General features: G+C 32.6%; 1 protein-coding gene and 1 pseudogene across 1 annotated transcript; both read right to left on the bottom strand.

Annotated features, from left to right (window-relative positions):
• Nucleotides 1-4,966: 4,966 nt before the first annotated feature.
• LOC125576733 lies at nucleotides 4,967-5,955 on the bottom strand (annotated as a pseudogene).
• Nucleotides 5,956-7,551: 1,596 nt separating this feature from the next.
• On the bottom strand, nucleotides 7,552-12,014 carry LOC125576732 (zinc finger BED domain-containing protein RICESLEEPER 2-like). Its single transcript, XM_048737356.1, has 5 exons — nucleotides 10,789-12,014; nucleotides 9,673-10,155; nucleotides 9,443-9,593; nucleotides 7,849-9,366; nucleotides 7,552-7,765 (listed from the first exon to the last, which is right to left on the bottom strand). The coding sequence occupies exons 4-5, from the start codon at nucleotides 8,942-8,944 to the stop codon at nucleotides 7,737-7,739; spliced, it is 1,125 nt and encodes a 374-aa protein (XP_048593313.1). The 5' UTR covers nucleotides 8,945-9,366; nucleotides 9,443-9,593; nucleotides 9,673-10,155; nucleotides 10,789-12,014; the 3' UTR covers nucleotides 7,552-7,736.
• Between the last annotated feature and the right edge of the window lie 47 nt (nucleotides 12,015-12,061).

The following is a 12,061-nucleotide window of genomic DNA, read 5'->3' as shown; positions in this document are numbered from 1 at the left end:
ATCTTTTTTTATATTAGAATCTAAAAAACATTAATATGAACTTGAACCTTATACTAAACCAATAGATACATAGATCACATAGAATATAAAATATTCTTACACCAGCGTCAATGGGTTGACATCTTTCGCATCTAAGAGAGCCGACGAGGAAGCTTCCAAAGCAGGAGTTAACTCCGTCTTGTCAGCACCAGACATAATTCTTGCATCATCTTCCTCAGCCTTAACTGGTGTTAATGGCCTGACGTCTTCCATTAGCTATTGAAATCAAAGTGGTTCACGAAATGAACAACAAATGGCAAGCTGAAGTAATATAAGTCTATATAAAACCAACATACAGACAATTTCTATATTCATACCTATTTTATATGAATGTATTTTTTTTGTGAATATAGACAAAATAAAAAAACTTATGATAAATAGCGGCTCAAGGCATTCGGTTCTACTATCAGAAGTATCTAAGTTGGAAAACCAAACGACTAATTACAAAAAAATAAAGAAATGGAGAACCCAGCAAAACTAAGTCCTACGGAAAGAAAAACAGCTCACAAGATAATTTGATCAAATGTTCATATAGAAGTGGAAATGCAGCAAAAAAAAAAATTAGAGTACCCACTAACAACCACAACAACAACAACTAAAGAACATTTATTTTTAGACAGTCAAAAAATGTTATTTGTCTTTAATGAAAAAGAATTGGATATTGTTTGTTAGGCTAACAATGTTAGCTTTACATATATTAACAACACGACTAAACTTTTTTTGTTCTGAGAAAACACCACCAAAATTTTTTATACTTAAATATTATAATTTTATATATATATATATATATATATATATATATATATATATATATATATATTCATTAGTATTGTAATAAATAAAGGAGAATTGCCACTAATACCATTTTCCTAATACCACTTTTCACTTATACACTAACCAAGTATACCATCAGATTTTTAATTATCAAAATACCATTGTACCCTTAAATAATTAAACTTAAATTACTCTCCTTCTCCCCCACAACAGGTGTCTCTCGCCGGAAATATCGGACAGGTTTCTCTCGCCGGAGGTATCATCTCCGATCCGATCGGTGACTGTGAGATCGCAATTGAGTACGCCTCTCATTTCAGGTAACGATGAGTGAGGGACTCGGACTGCTTCACCACTGGTGCTTTTGGACTTACTGAACTTACTGAACGGACGTCGAATCCCAAAGCTTCAACCACTCAAAAGCTCTCCACTTCGCTTGCGATGAGGATTTCAATCAGATTCAGGAATCTATTAAAGGTTAGTTTCTTCCCTTAGGTCTCTAGAAAACTTCGAAAGACTGATACTTTACAAGAATCAACAATATAAAAGTGTTCAATTTGTTTTGTTTTGTTTTTTCAAAAAAAAATGCAGATTGTAAGAAGAAGCTAGAAGCTTGCAAGAAGAAAACAGAGGAAGCTTATTCAGATGAATCAGCAGGAGACGATGACATTGTGCGTCTTCAGAAAGAGCTTGATGAAGATATGGAACTAGAAAGCAAGATAAATGACGAGCTTAGATAAGTGTATATACTTTAGTTTCTAGTCCCTTGGTTCAGTGACAAGAAAAGTCTTTGTTCTGTCTGTCAATACAGTCGTTGCTGATGAACTCAAAGACCTGAATGCACAATGGACATTGGTTGATGAAAAGAGGAGATCTTTAAAGAGTAAAGACCGGACGACTTGAGAGCTGAGTAAGATGCAGTAGCTTCTTCTGAATGTTTGGTAAGATATTGGGCTTCTCAACTCCTCTTTTTATCTGCAGGAAGAAGCTTTCTATGTATGCTTGTGTCACAAAGGTTATACCAAAAGCAGACGTTAATGACCCATCAAAGATATCAGGCTGTATCCTTCTATGTATGTTTGTGTCACAAAGGTTATACCAGAAGCAGACGTTAATGATCCATCAAAGATATCAGGCTGTATCCTTCTATGTATGCTTGTGTCACAAAGGTTATACCAGAAGCAGACGTTAATGATACATCAAAGATCTCAGGCTGTATCCTTTTTCTTTTCATCTTCTCTCTACTTCACGAGTCTCATTCCTTGAGTGTTTTGAATCCTTGATTTGAAGTATTCATTAGATATGGTTTGAGAAGTTTCAATTAGAGCAAATAAGATGACGGCCTATGAGACATGTAACAGTATCTGGAGCATCATCATAAACAAGCAATCCTATGATATCAAATGAATAAACATAAACGCAAAGACGTAAACAAGAATTGAAAACCGCTGGGCTTCATTCATACCTTCTCTCCTAAGAAAGCTGGAGACAAACATGCTTAGACCTGATGGTCCAATGACATAACCAACAAGATTTGCCATCTGCAAATTGAGAAACTTTATAAATACTTTCATAAAGATTTACTTATAATATTTGTAAGAATTTATAAATGATCTATAAACTCTTCTAACTGATTTACAAATTGATTTATAAACTCTTATAAATTGTATTATGAAGATTATTAAATTCTTATAATCTTTGGAATAAAACCTTATAAATAGATATATAACCTTGTAAATTAATTTATAAACACTTTTAAATAAATGTATAAACTCTTACAAATAGCTTATAAGTTAAATAGTTTTATAAACTCTTTTAAATATTTTTATAAACCTTTATTAAATGTTTATATATTAGTTATAATGGTTTATAAAATGTTTATATTAGTTATAATGGTTTATAAATTATATGTAAAGAATTATATAGTATAATTTATAAAGGTTTATAAATAATTCTGAAGATTTATAGATCATTTGTAATGGTTTCTAAGTTATTTATAATGGTTTATATATACTCTGGTCTAGATGATCTTGCAGCAGCCTGCAAGGCAATGGAAGGTGTAGAAGTAATTAATGGCCTTGGGTGCAAGATGTCTTGCTCTTCCTACAAGGTAAACAGCGAATCTATTCTTAAACCAAACCGGTATGAGGTTTCATGTTTTGATAATCTTGAACTAGAAGAACCAATATACACATATATATATATATAAGGGCTGGTTGCTTCATCTAGCTCTTATGTATTCATAACATCTCTTGTAGATTTTGTATGTTTTGGACACAGAGGATTTCTTCCACAGGAAAAAGAAGCAGAAGAAGAAGAGCGAGAACTTGGCACAGGACAAATCATCATCGCAGCAACGCAACTTGTACAGAATAGAAAGATTCCACAACTTGTATAAATAGATTTATAAATTCTTATAAATAGATATATAACCTTGTAGATTAATTTATAAACACTTTTAAATAACTGTATAAACTCTTATAAATAGCTTAAAAGTTCTTGTAAATAGTTTTATAAACCATTTTAAATAGTTTTATAAACCTTTATAAAATGTTTATATATTAGTTATAATGGTTTATAAAATGTTTATATATTAGTTATAATGGTTTATAAATTATTTATAAGGAGTTATATATAATTTATAAATGTTTATAAATAATCTAAGGATTTATAGATCATTTGTAATGGTTTCTAAGTTATTTATAATGATTTATATATCCTTTCTAAGAGGTATATATATCATTTATAAGGGTTTATATTATTTATAAAAATTCATAAACCATTTAAAATAATTTATAAGGGTTTATGCATTACTATAAGGGTTTATGAATTTTTTATAAGATATTAAAAATCATTTGTAATGGTTTATAAATCATTTATAATGATTTATAGATCATTTATAAGATGTTTATATATCACTTTAAAGGTTTATAAATAGTTTATATAGTCTTATAAACAGTTAATATAATATTATAAATAACTTATAAAACCTTATAAAATTATTTAAATTCAAAAGAACCATACAATTATTTATAAAGGCTTATAAATCGTAATGCATCTCCATGTAAATAGCTTTCATCTAATGACTACGGCCTATTTGGATGCCTAACCTATTTATTATAGCATCCATCGATAAGCTGTGTAAAGATGAAATGATGCTTATAAGTGCTTGAGATTTTTTGAACCGGCGTGCGTAGTCTTAATCAATCTTTAGAATCAAACTCAGCAGAAGGCAGGCAATATAAGATAAACACAGTCATATACAAAAGGACTAGGTTAAGACCTGCGCCTTGCGCGGGATAAACATTATATATATATATATATATTATTTTATATATTATATGTTTATAACATATTATGAAATAATAAATATATATTAAATAATTAAAAAGTCATTATCTACTACTTATATAATTAAATTGGTGCAAACATATAAACAAATTTTATAAATCGAAAAAATATTTTTTCTATTTGATATGATAAATAATTAAATTTAAATGATATTAACATATATATGGTATATTTTAATATTAATATTTATTAGATGATGTTTTTTGCTCATATTTGTTTTATCATTTGTATATGTTATAGCAAAAAATCTAAATTAGTGATAACAAAATTTTCACTCTGGGATTAATGGTTGAAGTAATTTATAATATTTTAAAAAATTAAGTTGTTAATATTTTGTTTTTAAAAAAAATTATCAAAAATTTATTCAAAGTAAATTTCAAAATTAAGATATTTATGTATTTTTATATGGCATATAGTTTAATTTAAAATGATACATATATTTATATATCTTTTATTTTTGATACTTATTAAATGAGACTTTCAACTTATATTATTTTTTAATTATTTGTATCATGTCATAACAAAAGTTTTAAATCATAGATCACAAAATTTGAATGTGAAACTTTTAACAGTTTTAGTAATTTATACTCGTTTTTAAAAATTCAAAATATAATATTTAAATAATTTTTTAAAACTTTTATTATATGGTTACTATGATTGTTTAATTTAACAAATATAATTATAATACACACTTATTTTTATCAAATCTTTATTATTCAAAATCGTTAATTGTCATATATACTTTAGCCATATTAGGTAATTCCGTAATCTTATTTAAGGAAATAATGAAGCATAATAATAATGTATTTATTGTGGTTTAATAAAAAGCTTATTATATATTTAAATGGACCAACATATTTCTCTAAAGATTCTAAGAATCATTCTAGTGATGACACTTAACTACAAAAAAAATATTGCAATGCTTCTCAAATAATATATAGGGGATTAGATATAATGCGCAAACTTTGAAAAACCAAACATTGATAAGACAAAAACAGAGTCAGTCATGTCTTAAAAGTCTTGAACTTTGAGTAGTATACTAGTCCTTTCGGATCCTTCTAATGTTACAATAGCAACATCAACGAGCTTAGACTTCAAGAACAGTCTAGCAATCTCCCTAACATCATCCCCACCGCATTCATCAACCGCCACCACGCAAAACCGGCCTCGCCTCACCGTCCTCTCCATCTCCTCCACGACCCTCCACGGAAACAGAGCATCATCAAGATGCGCAGTAAACGTGAAATCAAACGCACCGTCGAAAAAAGGAAGGTTATGAGGATCAGCTCTTCTCACGAGAGGAAGCGAATCCACCAACTCCACGGCGGTAACGTCATATAACCTGATATGGGCCATCGCCATCGGAGCGTGTCCGGCGCCGGCGGAGAGGCAGAGAGCTTTGGTGTGGTTGCGAAGCGACCCGAGATCGCGGAATCAGGGGAAGTAAGAGGAGAAGGAGGAGAGACGCGACGTCCAAGCCTTGGAGGACCAGAGGCGAGCGTTCTTCTTCGGTAAAGGGAGATGCTTTCGCGGCGAGGAGTCGCAGGTGGATCTCGGGAAATGCGTGTGGGGCTTCGAGGGAGCTTCTGGTGAGATGCATGTTTTCGGCGTCTGGAGAATCATAATCACCATGATCAACGTTCCGATGATTATGAACAGAAGCTATTCGATTTTCAGTTTCCAGATCCATCCACACAAGCAGGCTGTCAAAGTAACCAAACACTCAAAATCTGATATAGAAAGCCTGAAATTTTTCTGCCACGAAAACCGTACCGGTGGAATGAGAGAGAGACGGTGGATCTTCGGTGATTCGGAGGCAGAGAGGAAGAAAAAAGATCGAGAGAGAGAGAGAGGAAGAGAAGAGGATCGCGAGAGAGAGATAAGGTTAGGGCTAGTATGGTCTTTTGGTCATTAATGAAAAGTGTATTTGTGAAAATGTCCCCATACTAGTGGTATACTTGAAATGTGGTACCAAAGAAAGTGTAGAAGTAAAATTTCTCCAATAAATAAATAATTATGTATATAGATAATTTAATTAATATCGGATACTTCTTTATACGAATATAAACTTTAGAATTACCACAGTCTCTTATTTAAGAAACTAAGTCCCAAAACAAACCAAAATATGTTAATAATATATATTACCAATACTAAATTTTATATATAAAAATAAAATATATGTAATTTAAAATGGTAATATTTAATTTAAAATTATGTAAACCCCTAAGTAAACCTTATGAGTTTTTTTTCTCAAAAAATGTTTCTTAGTTATCGTAATATTGAGTTGTTCATTTTTATTAAACAAATTTAAATGCTAATTTTATATCATAATATTTTTTGAATATTATAGTTTAAAATATGTATGTGAAAGGGATTATTATTTATTTTATTCAGGGTTCTAAAATTTTTATTCAGGGTTCTAAAAATGGTTTTTGCGGCGTAAAGGTGATAAAGATCAGCTCCAAATTTTTTTTTTATATATTTATTTTTTTTCAACTTTTAAGGCATTCCGAAATCGTTCTCGGGGCTTACTTAATCATTAATCCCTTTTAAAGTGCCTAACGAGAGTGTAGCAATTTTTTGAACATTGATTTTATGCATGAAATGAGTATAAACAAAAATAGCGTAGGCATTCTTTAGGAAATACAAGATAGTATTTGGGTTGTTATGCTTATATTTGAGCACCTTTTCTTGTCTACATAAGATCGATCTATATAAAATAGAGAAACTAGATCTGCAAGTCGAACTGATATTATGAATATATGAGTTCCAGTTTTGTACGACTATTTAAATAATGAAGTATAAAAAGAATTTTGGTTTTGTTCGATTTATGTCGTTAAATTCTAGTTATATTTGAATGTTCAGATGGATTCTTACTGATCATATTAAGATGCACGTTTGATACATTTAAAACAAACTAAAAGACAAGAAGAAAATATATTAAAAAACATCCATACATTTGCCGGTAGCTAGGCGTGGGCAATCGGATGACCATTCGGGTTCGGTTCTAATCGGGTTTCGAGTTTTCGGGTTTATGAAAATCAGCCCCATTCAGGTATTATAAAAGTTTGGGTCGGTCTCGGTTCGGGTTTTATCGGGTTCGGGTCGGGTTTAGTAATACATCCTAAACCCTGTTGAACCCATTTAATGTTCGGGTTTCGGGTTTAAATCGGGTATCGAATATCCAAATACCTATATGTTACCGGAAAGTACTAATTTAAACTTGTATTTGTATGAGAAAACAGAGTTGTAATGTTGACCATGCATACGTCCCTGCTTACAAAGTTTATATTTCTTACTACAATGCATACAAAACGTTTAGTAGTATCTCGTAACAATGAACCTATTGTGTTCATCCAGATCAAAACATGAAGTAACAATATCAAAACGTAAATAATGAAAGCAAATCTCTAAACCTTTATTAAAATTCAACGTACTAAGAAAAAGACATAAATATAGAAAAACACCAAAACCTTAAAAGCAATTGTCAAAGCTAGAGCACGACAATATCTCAAATGAAAAGGAAATAAAAACCAACACCAAAATGAAAACAAAAAGATCTCCAGCTTCAAGCTTCAGTCTTCAAGTGTTACATTCTCAAACTCTGCAAAGACAAACAAAACAATAGTTAAAACGTGGAACAAACATATGAAATGTTATAAGACTAAGACTGAAAGTTAAGTGTACCTTTCTCAAGCTTGTCTAGCATTTCAACTTCAGCTAGAATCTGCTCATTAGTTTGGACTTTTTCAGCAAACTTGATATCAGCTTTCATCCATTGCTCACTACACATCAGCACTTCTATCATGTAGTGAGTGAGACACCTTCTATATGGCTCTAAAATTCTACCACTTGTGCTAAAAGCACTTTCAGAAGCCACCGAGGAAACCTGCATCGCAAGTAGATCCCTTGCCATCTCTGCCAAAACTGGAAACTTGATTTTGTGCACCTTCCACCAACCGAGAATATCAAACTCAAATCCAATCATAAGCTTCTGATTCTCAACAGGTTCCTTCAAGTACATTTCCAGCTCATCCCTTGCCTTATTTTCTGTTTCAGAAACAAGTTCCTTGTACACAGAATCCATCCTCTCGTAACCGAAATCTTCAACAACCAACTTCAACCTCTCCATTTGCTCTTGAGTCTCCTGAACACTCGCAGATGGTGTTTGCTTCGTCTGAGAGGATTGAGTACTAGCACCTCTGAAACGGCTAGAATACTCCTGGAACATGCTTGTAAGGAGATCAAGAACAGACGCAGTCATTTCCTTAGACTCGAAACTGTCCTTCCCATACAGTTTCTCAAAGCATAAGTTTGCGAAATTCATCTTCTTCCTTGGATCAATTACTGATGCAATGATCAACATCCTATTCACATTCTTCATGCCATCCCAATACTTCAGAAACTTGTGCAACATATCTTCAGCTTTCAGCTTCAAATCCGGGTCTAGGTTGTTAGCCAATGCTGTGAGATTCCTCTCAATTGTCACTATCTCACCATAGCATTTGTAGGAGTTGACTTTTGAGGAAGTAGAGACAACCAAGGTGCTGTTGTAGAATATGATTAGAAACCTCTTAAGCTTATCCACAGCATTCCAATCAACAACATCAGGCGGTCCTTGCCTCTTAACCCCATTTTCTACTTCTAAAAAGTAGTCATTATACAACCTGTCCTCTGCTTCCATACTATCAAAAGCAACTCTAAACTGTAATGCTCTAGACAGCATGAGGAATGTTGAATTCCACCTAGTCTTAACATCCATAGGCAGGCTACCTCGTGTCATCTTCCCAGTAGTAACCCTTTGTTCAAATCAATTCAACCTATTGCTAGAAGATCGAACATACTGGACTGCATTACGGATGGCAAGCACATTATCACCTAAATCACCTAGACCCTCTTTAGCTATCAAGTTAATAATGTGTGCACAACACCTCATGTGCAGAAAGTTCCGCTCCAACACTAAAGCATCATGCGACACTTGACTGAAATCCCTATGGAATCTCCTAATAGCTGAGGTATTGGCAGTTGCATTGTCTACCGTAATAGAAAACAATTTCCGAATTCCCCAATCAGCTAAACACTCGAGAAGAACAGTAGAAGTTGTCTGACCATTATGATCCATGACCAATTTGAATCCTAGAATGATTTTCTTCAGCTGCCATGTTGGATAAACAAAATGTGCAGTCACAACCATGTAGCTTGCACCTGCCAAGAAACAACATCTGGTTAGAACGACAACAAATGTTTTCGTTTTTAATTTTCAGAAATAAAAAATGCTTACCTGTCACCTGAGAAACCCAAATGTCAGTGGTGAGTGAAACTCTTTACTGGTTAGTGTATAACCATCTCTTCAATGCCTCTTTCTTCTTCACAAACATCTCCACAATATCTCTAGTTGCAGTTCTTCTTGAGTGGGGCTTGTAGAGGTTAACCTTCATGAAAATGAAAAAAAGTATCATTAGTTTCAGAAATATACAAAAACATTAACAATGCAAATATACAATGCTTTACCTTGTTGCAGAAGTGTTTCCAGCCTGTACTTTCTATGAAAGAAAGAGGCAACTCAGCTAACACCAATAACTCATTTGAGGCTTCTCTGAAAACCTTCGCAGACACCTTTGATGATTTCACATTGCCTTCATCATCGATCCTACTTTGATTCTTCCCTTGGCTGATCACGTGGGCTTGGTACTCTCTGCAGATTTGCAGGAGCTTCATGAGATTGGAAGTTCCTGATTTTGTCTGACATGAGAAGAGCTTTTGGCAGTAGTGACAAATGCACTTGTCACGGCTCTCCTTTGTTCTGGTGTAGTGTTTCCACACACCAGACCTCGGCACAACAACTTTTGGCACCTTATTTGCCCGAGAACTCTCTCCACACGGTGTGTCTGCTTCCTTCCTCTTCCCACGCGTATCAATAGTTTCACAGTCTACATATTCAACTTCTTTGTCAGCTCCACTGTTTTGTTGGTTTTTACAAGAAGATGAATCCATCTACAAGAAATAAAGCAGAAGCAGTACTTAGGACATGAAGCACTGACACAATACGCATATACAAACACGATGAATCAAACAAACAATAGACCTGACCAACACTAAACAAGACTAATTATAATCGTGTACCTGCTTGGTTGAAAAAATAAAAGATTTCTTTATTTCACTTCCTTCCATTTAAATTTAGCATACACGCGACTTGAAATTTTATTTTAAATACAAATAGAACCAAAAAACTAATTGCCTAACATATTCAAAGTAACAAACGGTAAACTAGCAAGCTTCTAAAACAGAGCATACATATACAAAAACAAGTTGACAAAAATCAAAACAGAACAAACATAAAGACAAGGTTTTTATCTACAACACGTTGACAACGTATAATTAAATATACAACACGTAAAGAAACAAATCAGTTACTGACTATCACGAGTTGACTATCTACAAAAAGAAGTAAGACATAAGAAATTCTTCTATTGACTAACACATAAGTACAAGTACGACAAGTTTAAGAGACAAGACACGAATATATGTAAAAGAGAAAACCAAAATACTTGAAATACAAAGACACTTACGAACCCGAAATAACATAACTTATACTAATTAATCAAGTGTAAAGAAGAAGGAGACTACCTCTGAGTGTGCTATTGACGTCTTTGAAGAAGGAGGTGAATACTTTTTGATGGATTTTTTTCTCCATCTCAAACACTTATATAAGAGAAGATATTCGAGGGTTTACAACTTGCAGAAGAGTAGATTCGAAGAGGACAAGAGTTAGGAAAGGATTTTGGGTATCGGGATTCAGGGAGATTAAAGATTTTTCGAGAGAGAAAGTTGAGATTTTTAGGATATTCTTCATATCGAATCCTAAATCGAAAGAGGGGAAATAGGAAAGATAGAGTCTTAGGTTTTTAGTTCGGGTATACTTTAAACCCGATTGGATCTGGGTATTTTACCCGAACTGGTCCATAACCCACTATACCAAATTATTAGCTCCATTCGTTTTTTTTGCAAGATCCGAACCCGGTCCGACCCGGTTTTATCGGTGCGGGTTCGGTACGGGTCATCGGGTCCGGTTATTTGCCCTGGCCTACCGGTAGCTATGAAGGTGAGGCAGATTTGACAAAATTCTTCATGTAGCAAAGATATATATAGTGAAAATTTCGATGGAAGTCAATTTATTTTCAAAAGAATTTCAAATCTTGATTTAAATTAATAACGATTATTTATTTTTGTATGTCTGTAAATGGAAGGCTATATAGTATGCAAGAATCAAATCTTATAATATATTACTAGATTTTGACCCGCACGTCCGTGCGGGTGTATTTATTTAAAGAAAATATGATGTTATTTGATTTTTATGTCACTATTTAGGGTTAGGCAAAAAAACTCGAATTCGAAGAATTGAACCGATCCCAATCCGAATAAGTAGTACTAAATCCGAATCAAAATTGATTAAATATCCGAATTATTCAAAATTTGGTATTTGAATAACTGAAATCTAATCCGATCTGAACCGAAGTATTTTGGGTATCCAAAATAGATTTATATACTTATATATATTAATTATTTTTAGATTTTATATATATAAAAACATCCATAATATATATGATACTTTTAAGTTTGCTTAAATGCTTGAAAATATATACAAATAATCAAACGTAAATATCTTAAATAGTTAAAATATACTCAAAACTATAAAAATACTTAAATAATTATTAATTCTCTACCAAATATTTAAACCAAACCTATTTAAATTGATTATTCAAATCCGAACCAAATCCTCAAAGATCTGAAATGAACACGAAATCCCAAAAAGACCCGAAAAAGAACCCGAACGGCTACCCCTAATCACTATTATATATATATATATATATCCTATATGTGTCATCATAGGTTACAAAAT

This window comes from Brassica napus, chromosome A7, assembly GCF_020379485.1.
Source record: "Brassica napus cultivar Da-Ae chromosome A7, Da-Ae, whole genome shotgun sequence".
NCBI classification, from domain to species: domain Eukaryota; kingdom Viridiplantae; phylum Streptophyta; class Magnoliopsida; order Brassicales; family Brassicaceae; genus Brassica; species Brassica napus.
Note: the sequence above shows the minus strand (reverse complement) of the source record. Positions and strands in the feature narration are given on the sequence as shown.